The following is a 15,540-nucleotide window of genomic DNA, read 5'->3' on the forward strand; positions in this document are numbered from 1 at the left end:
CAGGTGTTCCCTGTGCTACAAAGTTCCCTGTTGCTGGAAAGGTGCCAGCAACACCTTTGTTTATCTTTGTTCTTCTATGTTTTGATGTTTTCTGTTTGTCTTCATTCTCCAGATATGAATCCCCAAATATTGCCTTACGTTGTGGAATTATGCTGAGAGAGTGTATCCGCCATGAACCGTTGGCCAAAATCATACTATTTTCAGAACAGTTCAGAGACTTTTTCAAATATGTGGAAATGTCAACATTTGATATTGCTTCTGATGCCTTTGCTACATTCAAGGTAAATTATTCAATACATGCATCATAGTTTGTGTCAAAAGCAGCACTCCATCAGAAGTCATCACTGAGCATTGTGTTGCTTTGAACTGACTGGTGTTTTTATTGTTCAGTAAAGGATAGAATTAATTAACCCTTGGTCTGACTGTAGCAAGATTCATAGCAGTGATCAAGTCTGCAAAGAATCTTTAGAGAAATGTAAATCTGTATTTAATTAACATTCTTCACCTTGATAACCCATGGTCTTTTATGCTACAATATAAAACTCAAATTAATTATGTATTACCTACAGTTCTTGTAAAATGCATAACCTTTTTCTCTCCCTACTTCCCTCGAGACAAACCCAGTGCCCATCATAATCACACGAGTAAATAGAAGGCATCATTTTAAGCTAACAGTTGAAATCCTTGTATTTTTGCTGTACCTTCTGAGCTCAGCATTCGAGTTTAGATTAATGCCAAGCCCGCTGATTATTTTACAATGTATCCATAGTCTTCCTTTTGTGACCCATAGCTCAGTGTAAGGATTGTAGTGCTAAAAGCTAGGTAGGCAGAAACACTGCATAGACTCTGTAGAGTGTAGAATGTACTGTGTAGAGTTTGTGTTGAATTAAAAATGAGGTTGGGTGACGTTGCCAAATTTCTTGGAGTTTGTATGTGACCATCATCCTTCCCACCAGGTGCTAGTACAGTCCTTCAGCAAAAAAAATAACAACAAAAAATTTTTGATGCCTGTGAACTTCGCATACAGGGAAGATTAATTTATTTCTGAAAAGCAGTTTGAGAAAGCTGAGGGAAAATCTTTTTAGTTAAAGACTTCTAAATATAGATGCAACTCCTTTTTTTCTTCTATCACTGAGCTCCCTGCTGTCATAGAAACACTTTGTTTATTCTTTCCTTTCAGACCTAATTAGAACATGATTAGATAGACCTCAGGAGTAATTGTAAGGAATGTTAGAGCTCAGCTCAGTGATTCAGCATACACTGAAACCTGGTTTTTTACTGGTGTTTACTAACAGACTGAACGGGATAAAGGTTTGCATAATGGAGATAACATTGCATTCTTCAGTAATGAGTTGAGCAGGATTAGCAATTCAAATTAACCCTTAATCAATTGCAGCATCTTTCCCTTATTTTAAGTTTCCTGTTGTGGTGTCCATTAGGTAAAGGTTATGAAATTCAAAGTAGCATAGAAACAAAGGCAAGGTTTAAAAATGCAACGTAATTTAGGTATTTAAATCTTCTGTTTCTGGCATTTTACCCTATTCTCATAAAGAATATTTGTCTCTGGTCAGAAAAAATGCTCCTGGCCTCAGTTCCCAGCTTGACAGTAGAGATTTGCATCTTCTCCCCAGGTCAGCAGGGTGTGTTGGTGGTGATGGACAGTCTTCACCCCAGCCAGGAGGCAGGATGGGGACAGGGGTCCTTAAGCTGTGGCAGGGACTGTAGACTGCTACAACCCTCCCAAAAAAAGACGAATTGATGTTGTTCACAGATCTACAGCTGTAGAATGTACTTCTGTCCCCTGTGAATTGAGTGTATTTTTAGGAGGATTTAAAAATAGGATTCTACATCCTCACATGCACTGGAAAGAGAAAAGTATGAGGACAGTTCATCCTCAGACAAAGGAGAGAAATCACCTTTTAAAATGCTTGGGGGAAATGTGTAAATGGCATTTTTAGGGCTTTTTAAAATTGCCTCTTAGCACCTGATACATGGTCAGTTCTAGAAATAAACCAGCTGCTCATCTCATCTTCTGTTTGTCCGTTACTCTGAATAGCTGAAACAGCAAAAAATTGATGTGGAAGCGATTGAATAATGAAATACGGAGCTACCTCATTTCAAATACTGAAAAAATAAGTGTTGTGATTGTTTGCTGGCTGGATTACTGAATTCACATTTTTGTTTCTGTTGTCCCCGTGTTGGATTTGCAGTTGCCACTGGAGTGTCTGGTTCAGAGCTGAAAGCCTTGGATAGTCTATGCACCAGAGGAGGGCTTAATTAAAGGTGCATTAAAGTCTGAGGATATTTATAGTAGGGAAGCACTGGAATTTTTATGATCTGGAGATGTACTTCTTAATTAAAATTATCCAGGTGCTCTGCAGAGAGGGAACAGAATTGTTAAAAATGCGGAGGAAAAGGGCTTGTATTTCAAGGTATAAGCTGGCTGTGGAGCTGTGCAAGCAGCAGTTGGAATGGGCTGGCTGAATGCTGCTGCTCCATGCTTCCTTGTCATTTCCTATGAAAGACTCATTTTGGATTATATTTCATTTGTGCCCCTTATTGAATGACTTGTACTTGCCTCTAAGTGCCCTGCATAAAAGCTCCTGAATCACATGTTTCACTTAAACAGCTGTCACTGCAGCCCTGCTAAATGAAGGGATGTATTTAAAACAGGCACTGGATTTTGTAGCACTCTGCTTTCCTCTTATAATTGATGGTAAAAATAAATGAAAGGATTGGTATGTAAAGGATTTCTGTTATTTGTGAGGATATGTCTGTCCATCTGCTTGAGCTCCCCATCAGCTTCACTCTCTGCCTGGGCAGGGAAACCAAGAAAAAGGTTATGAAAAAGAGCAGAAACTGATTCACTGAAAAATACCAACTTGAATGGACTTCATCCGGCATTTATTGCGATCAGCGTTATGTTTTTAAAGAACCAGCAAGATAAAAATCATACTTAAATGCTTCATGCTGGCCACTTGTTTCGTAGCTATTCATCCAGTAAAAAGACTCAATTTCTTCTGGAGATGAACATTTGCATCTCTGTCACTGAGCACCAGCATCCCTCCGCATTCTGTGGGAGAGGTTCTTTTAATTTAAATTTGAATTAGTTGGCCTTCTGGAATGGGAGGTAGTCTGTCCAGCTCTCTGAAAGGTTCACTACTGCTTTGTGTCAGAAAGCCAACTTGGGCAGAGAAAGCTCTACAGAAGGGGCTCATCCCATTTACCTGAGACACCTTCCAGGGAAGGGAGTGAAGGTGGAGGGAGCCTGGATGGCTTAGCTTAGATTGGTGTCTGGCTTTCATTATTAAACAGTTGAATGTATATACAGTGGTTGAATTTGAGTTTTCCTTGTTGTATTCTTAGAGATGAGCGATAGCAGTTCAGGCTTAGCATCATTCCCAGCTTTGGGGTAGTATGTAGATCACTTTTGGCTTGGAGATCATAGCTCATTCTCCATAAAGAGTCAATTTAATTTCTTCCTTTTCCCCATCCCTGTTTTGTGTGAGTATTGTGCACTCTGACCTATCAACAACATGAAAAGGTGGGAGGGAAACGGGAATAAAAAGAAAGAGTATTAGAATAGTTCTAAATTGATTCTATTAGCATTACATTACCTGAGTTCTCCCTAGAGTCCTACTAAACACATAATGAATGCAGTGTTGTCTATAGAAATAATGTTGTAAATGCCTTCTGGTCAAAAGTGCTGAAATACATTTGAGAATCAAGGGACAATCAAAGGCATTTGCTCTGTCAGGTAACCTTTCTCTGTTCTTCCCCAGGACCTGTTAACACGACACAAATTGTTGGTGGCAGAATTTCTGGAACAAAATTATGATGTAGTAAGTATCAATGCTGAAAGACTTTTTAAAAAATCTATTCATGCTTGGCTGGAAAAAAAATGTGCAGGGGGTTTTGTGCTCTGCATAAACCCCTCACACAGAACTGCAAAACCAAGCACTGCTTTGTCCTGGAGCAGAATCCATGCCTTGCCTGTGAGATGCAGATTTCCCCTCTGCACACACCTGGGGACACACGCCAAGGTTTCAGGAGAACTCATAGGCTAAGAGCAAGTTTTATTGCTCACTGCGTGTATCACATCTCCTCAAGGGGGAACGGAACTGAAACTTTGCCTGTAAACAGATCATGGGAGAAAATTTGTGCAGGTTTTAAACAGTTTTGTGATACTCCAGCGACAGGGCCAAAACAGTGTTATTTGTTATACTTTGGGACAGAGGAGAAGAGTCACTAAAAAAGGTTTTAGCATTATTGGAAACTACATGTACCTAAATGAGGGACTGAAGTCTGAGTATTCCTATTATTTTCCTAAGGAGATTAGTCCCTTATTTAGCTGCTATTTTTCACTTCAATTTTTTGGCTCCTTTTTGGACCAAATGTGGGTCAGAAAAATTCCATTGGATTCAACTAAAATTGGATTGATACAGATCATGGAATTAGACTGTGGGTTATGTTTTCATGTTACCTGAGGTATTCTTTATTTCATTGCCAAAATGAAATAAAGACAAATTTCTTTCATTCTGGTTACCACAAAGGTTAAATAAAAAGCAGGCTTATTATTGCTGAGTCACTAACACAGCTTAGCTGGAGCAAAGTAAATGTCTCTGCTAATCTCTTCTCTTAATACTGAAGCACTGCACTGGAACAGTCCTCATTCTGCATTTATTTGACATTTTAAATTTTTAAGTATCTATTGCCTAAGTGAGTTTTTTTTGGTTTTGCTTTCTTTCTTTTTTTTTTTTTTTTTTTTTGGGGGGGGGGGGGTGGCTATTTGATTTTCCCCACTTGTTTGGTAGATAGTTTGAACATATTGCAATGCTCTTCTCTCTCAGTCTTCCTGACCACAAGATCCCCTTGGTCCATCCCTGCAAAATCCAGCACACACTTTGTGCTTAGCCACCCTTGCCGGGCAAAGAGCTTTAACAATGAGGGTGCTGAAGGCAGGCGAGGCAGCACCTCACAAAAGGAGCATTTGGGATGCCCCATCACCATTTTGGGGTGTTGTATTAAGTCACACAGGCAGGCATGATCATGATATGAGTGAGTGGACATTATGTGCTGGACCCACATGTCCTGGCAGCAGAGTCACCCTTCTGTAAGAGAAGGCTGTCCAAGCACTGGCTTACTTCTGTCCAAGTTGGCTCACACCAGCCCCTGTTCCATCCAGTCCATATGTGGTATTCCCCCTCTGCAGCACTTGGAAGAGGAGTGTTCCTGAGTGTTAATTCACTGCATGATAACCAGCCAAGAGAAAAGGCCACAAGAGCTGGACCTGGCACTGCAGTGAAGTGTTAGAGGGTGGCACTGCTGCAGCCTCTGCTGCTCCTCTGGGGTGAGAAAGACCAAGGGAAGGAAGGATGGACATGAATCTGATGCATTTGTGTTTTCTTGTTACTTTAGATCTTTGAGGATTATGAAAAACTCCTTCATTCTGAGAATTATGTAACAAAGAGACAATCTTTGAAGGTAAAATCTCTCAGCACTTTCTTCCTAAATTTGTGCTCTCTGTTAGGCAGAATATCAAGGTGCATGTATGGTAATGGAGCAGCCATTTCTATTGAGAACAGGACTAAGGGCTTGTGATGCTCTTCCTGAAATGCACAGGAGCTCACTGTCTTCTCTTTCCTGGACCTCTGGGGAAGCACTGGGCCATTTCTATGGAATGAGCAAGATCATTTCTCCTCTGAGCTCAGATCTGTGCTTTGGTTCAGAACGTGTTTTCCAGTGAACTTGGCAGTAACATGGCAGTTTCTGTCTGGTGCTCCATGGCCTGCCCATGGAAGCAGAGGGGGGTGTGAATGTAACACGGGAATGAAATGAGAGTGTCTGTGTGGGACAGCTGCACTACACTTGCTTTTGTCCCAACTGCTCACACCAGCCCCTATTGCACCCAGCCCATATACAGGATCACTCTCTGTAGTATTTAGAAGATGAGCATTATTAGGCGTTAAGTAACCCACTGCATGATAAGAAGTCTAGTTCCTTTTTTTTTTTTTAAGGTAGTGACCTTGAAACCTCTTAAGCAAATATTGAAATAGGCCGCTGCTTTCTTTGCATTCAAAGAAAATGAATGAAGAATCAAAAATGATGTGGTAAAGTGAAAAAAAAAAAGTGGCATTTTCTAATTGTGCTTACAGCTTCTGGGTGAACTGATTCTGGACCGACACAACTTTGCGATCATGACAAAATACATCAGCAAACCAGAAAACTTGAAACTGATGATGAACTTGCTGCGAGATAAAAGCCCCAATATTCAGTTTGAAGCATTCCATGTGTTCAAGGTGAGCCAGTATGGGTTGTAGAGGTGGCAGACTTTTTCTTCTCCTCATAAAATGCCTTTCATGCTGGACAAGAAGAAGCCCGGAAAATTAAGGCAAAGGTTGGGGTTTATAGTCACTTGCAGTGTTTGGGTGTAAAAATTGAAAAGGTCTCTATCACTCAACCTCTGCTTTCTGTTTGCCTGCCTTCAGGTGAGACCTAAAGCAGCATCATTTTGGTTTGAGCTGGGGATAGTCAGTCAAGTACCCATGAGCTACAGATAACAAAATACACAACTTCTAGGTAATGTCCAGGGGACCTTCTCCCCACTTCTGGATCACTTTACCATGTGATTCTGGGTAAAGATAAAAAAAAAAAAAAAGTCATAAAACTCTACCTTAAGATTAAAGGTAGATGTTGCTGGGGCTGGGCATTAGTGCGAATGCAATATGCTTTTAAAGGTATTAAAAAGGTTGGTAAATCTGAGGATGAAATGAGTTTTATCCTTCCATCATTTTGCAGTGACATTAATGCAGTGTTAAACAAATACCAGACCCAACCAGTGTCCATTTTTTCATGATGGTCAATGTTAATAAGTTAGAAGTTTACCATTTTCCCATCAAAAGAGTTCTCTTCTCTGGAACAGAGGGTGAGTCAGATTGTTATGCAAAACTAACTCTAATTTGGAATGAACATTTTAATTTCAAACTATAAATAGAGTTGTTAATGATTATCAGAAGAGGAATTTGGAGCCTCTAAGGATATCCCTTCCCTTGGCTGGCTAAGAAAGATACCAGATAACACCAAATGACTGCGGAAAAAGGTTGCAACACCCTCCACAAATTCAGGGTGACTTGCTGAGTTTTGCACTTATGCCACTTCTGATTTGGAAAAAAAACCCTTTCAGATCTTTGTGTGGAGACTTAGGGAATGTAAAGCTTCTCCAAAAAGCTTTTAGTTTTCTAAAAGAAAAAAAAAAAAAAGCTTCAAGGAAGATTAAAAGAAAATTCCTTTCCTGAAATAAGCAGCTTGGTAAGCTGTTCACTTGCTGACTTCTTCCAGTCAACTGAACCACTGTGAGCAACTTGTACTCCTCCTCCTTATCAGGAGGTGTGTGGCTCCAAGATAAATGAGCAGTCTGGCTCCAGACACTTGCAGCCTTTGAGATGCCAGTAGGGAGAAGGTATCAGAGGACTGGGCTTTCTTAGCCACTCTGTGAATAAATGCAAGATCTTTATTTATGAAAGACATGAGTTGCTGTTCCTGAATTAATGATAGGCATAGACCAGGCCTTGGGAATAGCTGATTTCACTTATTTTAGTAGGCATTCCAAAGGACTTGGAATAATGTAAAAGGATTCCAGTGTGCAACCATGTCACACATTGCCTTTCCTCCCATTCTGCCCTCCCATTACTCCTTTCCACTATGTTGCATCCCATTTTCAGGTAGAGTGGGGATATTGCAGGCTCATCCTTGCTTGACCACTTGCAGTTGCTGCCTCGTGGATATAATGCTTGGACCTTGGAGTGCCAGCAAAACAAACCGTGAGCATCAGTGGTGTTGTGTCTCTTCAGTTCAAAGGGCCGAACTCTGTCCTCAGACACCTCCATGGGATGTTGTTGGTCTTTTCCAGTGGTACCAGTGAGCAGCATTTCAGCAGGGCCAAAGCATTCCCATGGCATTCCTCACACTGTCTCACATTTGCAGTGCTTGTTGTGGGGGAGCTGCAGACTCAGAGCAGAACCTGATCAGCTGGAAGTTGCTTCTTCACAACCACCAGCAGCACACTATGGAGTAACTGTAGAGGTGCAGCAGCTTCTCTTTTAGGATCCTCCTCACCAAGAATCTGAGTCCTCTGGATGTAGCAGCATCCAGGTCCTCCCCAGGGGAAGGGTTGTTAAAGGGTTTGTTACAGAAAATTGCAATGTGAATTAGCTGTGTAGAGAGGTCAGAGAAGCTCTTTTTCCTCTGATTTCACTTCTTAAATTGAGTTCTAATTTCTTGAGAACTGCTGAAATCCTTACATATTTAAGACACTGTTCTACAGTGTCCCTGCCTCCTGTTTCTGGGTTTGTGCCTCTCAGCCTGGTTCTCTTGTCAGCTGTAATATTCCATGTTAATGTAACTGGGAGAGGAATCTTGTCCTCAGCTTCTAATCTCATAAATTATAAACTGTGCCTGCATTTTAAAATTATGCTTGCAAAATACCTATGCAGTCCTGGCTGAAATTACAGTAGAGTAACCACAGTGATTTGGAATCAAAGATCTGCTGAGAAGTGAATACTTGCTGCTCTGTTTGAGCTGCCAAAAGATTTGGGTTTAAATTACCTGATTTAGATGTTTCACCAGTTAGACACAGTTGAAATGAAAAAGTGTTTGTTTTGTAAGCATCCAAATTCCAACACTCCCATGTCCCAGCTGACCCAGAAAAAGGCTTATGACTCTTACTCCCTGAGGCGATTTCTAATTATTGCAGATTTGAAACTGTAAGATAGAGATTAAAGTGATGAGCACTTCTAGTGCAAGCTCATTTTGGAGGAACACTTTTGGTGGAAAATGCCAATACCCCAAAGCTCTGAGAATATTTAAATCATCCAACGAACTGTGAGTGGGAAAATGAAGACAGAGTGCCCACTTACAGTGCCTTCTTTCCATTCTCCATTTAGGAGATGTTTGATCTTCCTCCTAACTCTAGCCCCTTCTCTTCTTGTGCCTGAAGAAAATGGACCCTCTGCTTTGCAGCACCCTCCTAAAGGCCTGCAGCTGCTTTCTAAATCTTCATGTTCCAGTCAACATATGCATAAGGATTACCCAGTATTTAACCATGAGGAAAAACTAACATACCTCACCCCTTCCATCCTCCTTCATAAATAATCCAAGGGGATCACTTAAAGTTGTAGGCTCTGACAGTCACTTGTTCTTCTCTGCAGTGATTTCAGTGGAGAGATGTCAGTCTCAAGTGCACACACTTTGGGGATCAAATATTGGGAAGGGCTCTCCAGCTCCTGTGGGGAGTTTGAGATGTGTTCCGTTAGTGGAGCCTACCTTGAGTTTGCCTGCCTGTAGGGGAGGCTGCATCTCTCAGATGTATGTGAATGTGGTGCAGGGATTCCTTTGACCTCGCATACTCACAAAGGGTAGGAACAGGTCTCTTGGATTTCACAATTTGGTGATTTTGAGGAAAACACCCTGCAGCAGTGAGCTGGGATTATATGACTTTCTTGCTCTTAAGAAGACATTTAGCAAGATATATTTTACTGTTTAAATCTAAAAATAGAATGGGTACACTGTGTTTTGTGACCTCAGTTTCATTTTTCCATTCTCTTTCGTGCACATTACGAGCTACCTCCTGCAGCTTGCTCTGCAAACGGCCTCACATAATTTGACCATACTGACTGACAGTTTGCTCTTGGTACGAAGCTGAGGCTGTGGTTGTGGGGATGTGTCCTCTCTGTTTCTCAGCTGGATAATCTAAAGGGTAAGGCTTATTATGTGAAGCATTGTGCTATAAGCAGCATGAACCATGTGTGTTCTGTGTGTGCAGGGTCCTGACAGTGACATTGTGCACAAGCCCAGGATAAGTTCTAAGACACTCAGTCCAGGGCATCCTGTAATTGCTCTTGCTCTGCTGTTGCCCCAGAAGGTGGTAATGCTTGGTTATTAATTGTAAGGAAATAAGGTCAGATTCTCTAATCAAGTAATTATGATGTTTGTTTGAAGAAATACATTAGGACTTTTAATGAGGAAGGTAGCAACAATTGCACTTGGGACAACTTTTGAAGCTTCAAAGTTGATTTTCATTCCAGGCCTTTTGCAAATACTCATGAAATGGTCATGAGCTGTCTCTGTTTTGAGACAGCTATATTTAGAGTTGGAATTTTTATATGGGTACTGTCTTCATTTTGGGTCTCTGTCTCTATCATCTATCTGAATTTAATGCTCTAGATCATATATCCATTCATAATAAAACCACAGGTGAAACCACATTCTCTGTGGTTTGATCCAACTTCATTTTAGTTGAAATGTTCCAGATAGCATTAATTATGTTTCTGTTTTTAGGGATTAATCTCCTTCTCTATGCCAATACATAGTTCTGAATGAGGGAGACCCTTTCTAACATAAAGTCTCATGGTGGTCCTACTCCTAGGCTCTGTGAAAGTGGTCAGTTGATACTGGCAGCATTGGTTTTGTTTGCTTAGCCAAAGTATTGAATAACATTTCAGGAATGTTTTGGTCCTTGAACATTCTCTGTTTAGGAGTCCCTGTTGACACTGAGCAAGACTGGCAGTTGAGATGATCTATGTTTGAATATTCACTTTGCCAGTTTTGCAAGGGGAAGATTGTAATCGATAAATAGTTGAGCAGGAAGATAAACAGGATGTGATGGCTTCTATGAAACTAAGTTCTTTATTATTTGCTATGGTAATGCCACTGGTAGGTCCAATATGAAATGCTATTTACTAGGTTTACCACCAACCTTCCAGTTCTGTTTGCACAGCAGAGAGTTTTTACAAGAAGAATTATTTAGATTTCTTCATTTTGAGAGTCACCCTTCAGACAAATATTAGGGAGGCCTAATATTCCTTGAAGGAAGATGCAGCACTTCAAGTCAGGCCTTCTTTGATGGCTTCCATTTGCACTGTCATCAGATAATTTCTAGACATGTGGGTCCTGCCAGTGTATTTGATGGTTTCTTCATCTTGTCACCAAGGGGAAACTGAACTCCAAAATAAAATATTCTTATAATCTGTAAATCCCTGCCTGTAGGCTTACATCCTGCTTTTCCCCAAGGCAGCTCATCCAGATGACTGGGGGCCTATCATAGTCCAAATCCTGGAAGTATCTGGCTTCCATCAGCATGATCACCTGTTGTAGGTCAGCACAAAGGGAGCTGCATCCTGGGGCTACTCCAGCTGAGAGCATGAAGTGCTGCAGCCTAATCCAGAGCCAAATGTCCACACTCAGGAGATCTCAAGATTCATGTTCCCTAGATAAAGCAGAGACTGGAAAGCTGTAAAGTATGTTCAGATTTACATCCCCAAGCCCTTTTTCTCTCATTTTAAGGGAAATCAATGCATCAATAGCAGTGTATCAAAGTTATTTGCAAAGGAGATGTTGCTCTAAGATGCTGCAGCTGTTGAGAGTCCCTCAGGTGTAGTGAGAGCTGTGAACTAGCCACCCCACCCACAGGCAGATGTGTCCCTGTGAGTACTTTGGGCATTGTGCAGGAAAGTGGCTGCTCTGAAGGCATCCTTGGGAGTGGAGACTGTTTGTGCTGCACTTGAGAAGTTTTAGGTGGCAAGCGGGAATATAAAGAAATCATTTAGGATGATAGCTCAGGATAATTAGAGAAGGGCAAGGTGGAGGCCTGTGGGAATAACTGTAGATAGTGTACTGTCACTAGGACCATGGCCTGGACACTAGATCAAGGAAAACTTTGTAATACACTTGGGGAGTGTTCACCAGCATGGCAGAGGCTGCAGCTCTTTCTGTACAGAAGGCAAAGTACCTTGCAGCAGGGACTCCAAAGAGCAGCCTGAGGAGAAGGGATCCAGAGGAGATGAAAGCATAGACAGTTATGAAGACTATTCTAGCATCAGGATCCCAGGGTTTAAGAGCAGATGCTTTGCCTCAGCTTTGAATGAAAAAGTACTTCTTGCTTCCTGTTTGGGCAGAAGTACTCAGTGAGATGCTGTTAGTATGTGTTGAACCCCACGCCTTCCACACATTCCCCTGATGTGGCACTTTCCCCACCACTGGTATAATGTCCTCTGATTTTGGAGTATGAAGCCTAATGGTGGGTCCAGTCTGAACCCTGCCCCAGCCTTTACCAGGTGTTGTCTTAGGGACAAGAGGCTGCAGCACAACCCCCCAGGACAGAGTGTGCGTGATCCTCATCAGGTAGCACAGCTCCTTCTTGAGCAGCTGGATGTGGCCCAGGTTTTCCTGTGGGCACAACCTCAGGGGAGAGAGACAAAGGGACCTGCAGAAGAGTCCCAGATCAGGAGGCGGTGGTGGTGCCGCCTGTGCTCGGCAGGACAACATGCCATTCTGTACTGTCAGCAGATGTTTGTTTTCATTCTGGTTTGGACAGGCTAGGAGGGAAACTGGACACTTTCCAGTTCTGTCCATCCTTAATTTCTTCTCATCGGGTAGAGAATAACTGGAGTTATTTCTGTCGTTGCACAAGCGCTCAGGCGGTGTTTGTTGACCAGCCATGGTAACCTCGGTGTGAGCCAGATGTGGGAGCTGCTCCGGGGTGGCCAGGGTGCGCTGCACGTGTGCTCCCACCGCGAGCCCCGCGCCCCATCCGCCCCTCCTGACCGACATCCCCAGAGCCCTGTGGCATCCCCAGGTCCCTGAAAAGAGCCTTTCACTGCTGCCCTTTGCAGCCTTAGGATTGCACTTAACCCAGAGCAAGTGTTAAAGAAACAGTGTCGTGGCATGAGTGGTCATGTTCAGAGCTAGAAAACTGCAGCTTTAGTGACTGCAGGAGGAAAAAATCAGAGCATTGTTCTTCAGTGAGACAGAGTGCTAGGCTGGCTGTGCCAGGTGAGTATCTGTGTCTCACGTCACCTTCCTTCATTGTTAGCCTCCTCTGGTCAGCCAGGGCTGCAAAGGTGCAGGGCACACCACAACCCTCCTGCTCCTGCTGCTGTAAGTTTCCATGCTCCCATGAATGGATTAGGCAGAGGGAAATGAGGCCTCTGACATATTTTTCCGAACCAAAACAAAGCTGGCAAGTCTAATTTTAGGCCTGGTTTAATATGGAAATGATATCAATACTGACACAAAGCTTTTCCATTCTCCTGAAGATTAATTTCTGTGTATTTGTCCTGTGGGTGAGAAGAGGCTGAGAATTGATAGCTCCCTCTCAACAGCTGGGTTTACAGTCATGTTTTTATCACCAAAGAGCAAAATTAAAGGGAAGCGATACCACACACAGGCATAGTTTTGCTTCAGTTTGCTGTCGAAGCAACGTTTGAACTCCTGTCTGACTGCCTTGGGACAAGGTGTGTAGCAGTAGAGCATCTGCCTGCCAGCCTTCAACTGGCTTGTTAGAAAGTAACTTATGGGGATGTTGTGACTGATGTTCTTCTACCTCTCTCTCTCTCTGTCCCCACTGCTTTGCTGTCTCTCTGTGTCTGATTTTGTTTGCATGTTAGGTTTTTGTGGCCAGTCCAAACAAAACACAGCCTATTGTGGAGATCCTGTTGAAAAACCAACCCAAGCTAATTGAGTTTCTGAGCAATTTCCAGAAAGAAAGGACGGATGACGAACAATTCACCGATGAGAAGAACTACCTGATTAAGCAAATCCGAGACTTGAAAAAGTCAATGGCATGAAGAACACCTCTTGCTTTCCACTGTAGGCATTAATCTCAAATGTTAAGTTCCTCTGTGTCCCTTAAACACCACAATAGTGCTTGAGAAGGCACAGCAAGTGCCTGGTTTTTATTTGTCTTTGTTATTAGATGTCAAGAGTATAGGGATTTTACATGAGAACTAAAAAACCAAAAATCTAGAATAATATATTATTTTTAATCAAGACTATAATTATTTATGTCAGTTTAGAATCTCTCTGTAATAGAAGCTGGTTTGACAGATTTTTTTTTTGTGCTCAAGAAGAATGAACCTCTTTGCTTAACTTTATCAGCAAACTCAAGCACTGGCAAGTGCACAGAGCAGGTCTTCTGAGGACTGTGACATTGTTCCTTCACACCTGTAGTTGTGACTTGGTTCTAGTGCTGCACACACACAAGACTGTGAAAGAGTACATTGGTCTCTGGAGTTAGCTGCACTTACACGTCAGGTTCTTTAGTCAAAACTACGGAAGATGAAAAAGCAGAAAAGGTCACATTTTTGCTTCATTTTGTGTTCTTTCATCTTCCCCCCCCCCTCCCAGGATCAGAGGTTTTCTATTCCATGCTAGGGAACAGATGGATATATCAGCCATCTGAGCTGTTTCTGCCTAACTCCCATTTCCCTGTGTGTGATCTACTCTGTGCTGGAGCACAGGCTTTTCCTACCAGCTCCCAAGCAGTCTCATGAGGAGCAGTCCCACATGGACAGTGCTCACATGCCCTGTAATGGGAAACGGCAAGGGCAAGCGCCCTGCATCAAAGGCTATGCTGTATTTCCAATAAACTGGTCCCATACCTAAGGAAACCATCCATAGGCAAGAATATTGGGTGGTACCCAGAGGTACTTGGCTGAATTGTGACAAGGGCTGAGCCTCAGCACCAGAGTGAGATGAGGGTCCTTAGTGTCTTTCCATCTAAATTCCAGTCCTGGCCATGCGAGGTGGGGTTGAGCTGAGTTCAGCAAGGGAATCATGAAAAGTCCTCAGCCAGATCTGCTGCATGGGCTGAGGTCCCTGAGCCTGCCCAGATCCCTGAGAGCATCTACTGGATAGTGAGCCCAGGAGGCCACTGGGCAGCAACAGGCACTAAAGGCCACCCGTAGTCTGGCATTTTATGTCCTTGTTCATCCTGATGTGAATTCAGGTTCTGTGTTAAAGTTGCAGAACAGGAGGTTGTTGCACCATTAATGTTTTGAGTTTAATAAGCTCTATGGTACAGACAGTGATTCCCTGGTGTGTTTTAAGAGTTTTTGGGGTCTTTTGTTTTCAAACAGGAAAATGTTATTCTGATGCTTTATTAGGAAGTGAAGTTTGAGAGCAGGGAGTGGAAATTTCTTGAATTTTTCTGGACAGCCTAAGTTCTGAGTTTTCCTATTTTCTGTAAGACAGTTCTCTAGCTAAAACTCTAGCTAATGCTTCAGGTAATAGGTGACACTGAATTGTAAAAACAGAACAAGCCCTTTTCTTTCATTAAACTGTTGTATATTGAGGTGACTGATACTTTAATTTATGTGCTTTAGAAAAGGGAAGAAACAGAACAGATTGTGGTCTCATTGGGTTTTTTTCAGATGTCAGATACACACAACAAATGTATATTTAGCTGCCTGGATTTAAAAAAAAATATATTTACAAACTATTAAAGGCATGATTACTGATCACCCTTTATTTCTGTCCTTCTGATTGTTTTTCTTTTTTTTTTTTTTTTTTTCTCTCTTGCCTTTCTGGATAGGCAGACTCCATATAGTGCTAAATTCCTTCTCTCCTTTGCAAGCCGGTTTCAGCAGATGGAGAGGGATGAGCACTGCCTTCAGAGCCAATGCTCTCTGAAGCATCACCTCTGCAGCCCTGGCTGGCAGGGGTCTGGCAACTCCAGCTCCAGCCCAGCTTAGCCTGGCCATGAGC

At 42.3% G+C, this 15,540-nt stretch overlaps 1 protein-coding gene across 5 annotated transcripts in view; it reads left to right on the forward strand.

The window, feature by feature from the left end:
* Positions 1–15,303, forward strand: part of CAB39L (calcium binding protein 39 like) — a 61,333-nt gene extending 46,030 nt beyond the window's left edge. For all 5 annotated transcript variants that reach the window (XM_066313256.1, XM_066313260.1, XM_066313257.1 and 2 more), the window contains 5 exons: positions 113–281; positions 3,783–3,842; positions 5,419–5,484; positions 6,156–6,299; positions 13,443–15,303. In XM_066313256.1, the coding sequence (XP_066169353.1) occupies positions 113–281; positions 3,783–3,842; positions 5,419–5,484; positions 6,156–6,299; positions 13,443–13,622 (619 nt within the window). In that variant the 3' untranslated portion in view covers positions 13,623–15,303. The remainder of the gene's footprint in view (positions 1–112; positions 282–3,782; positions 3,843–5,418; positions 5,485–6,155; positions 6,300–13,442) is intronic.
* Positions 15,304–15,540: the final 237 nt, after the last annotated feature.

The sequence above is a fragment of the Sylvia atricapilla genome, chromosome 2, assembly GCF_009819655.1.
Source record: "Sylvia atricapilla isolate bSylAtr1 chromosome 2, bSylAtr1.pri, whole genome shotgun sequence".
NCBI classification, from domain to species: Eukaryota; Metazoa; Chordata; class Aves; order Passeriformes; family Sylviidae; genus Sylvia; species Sylvia atricapilla.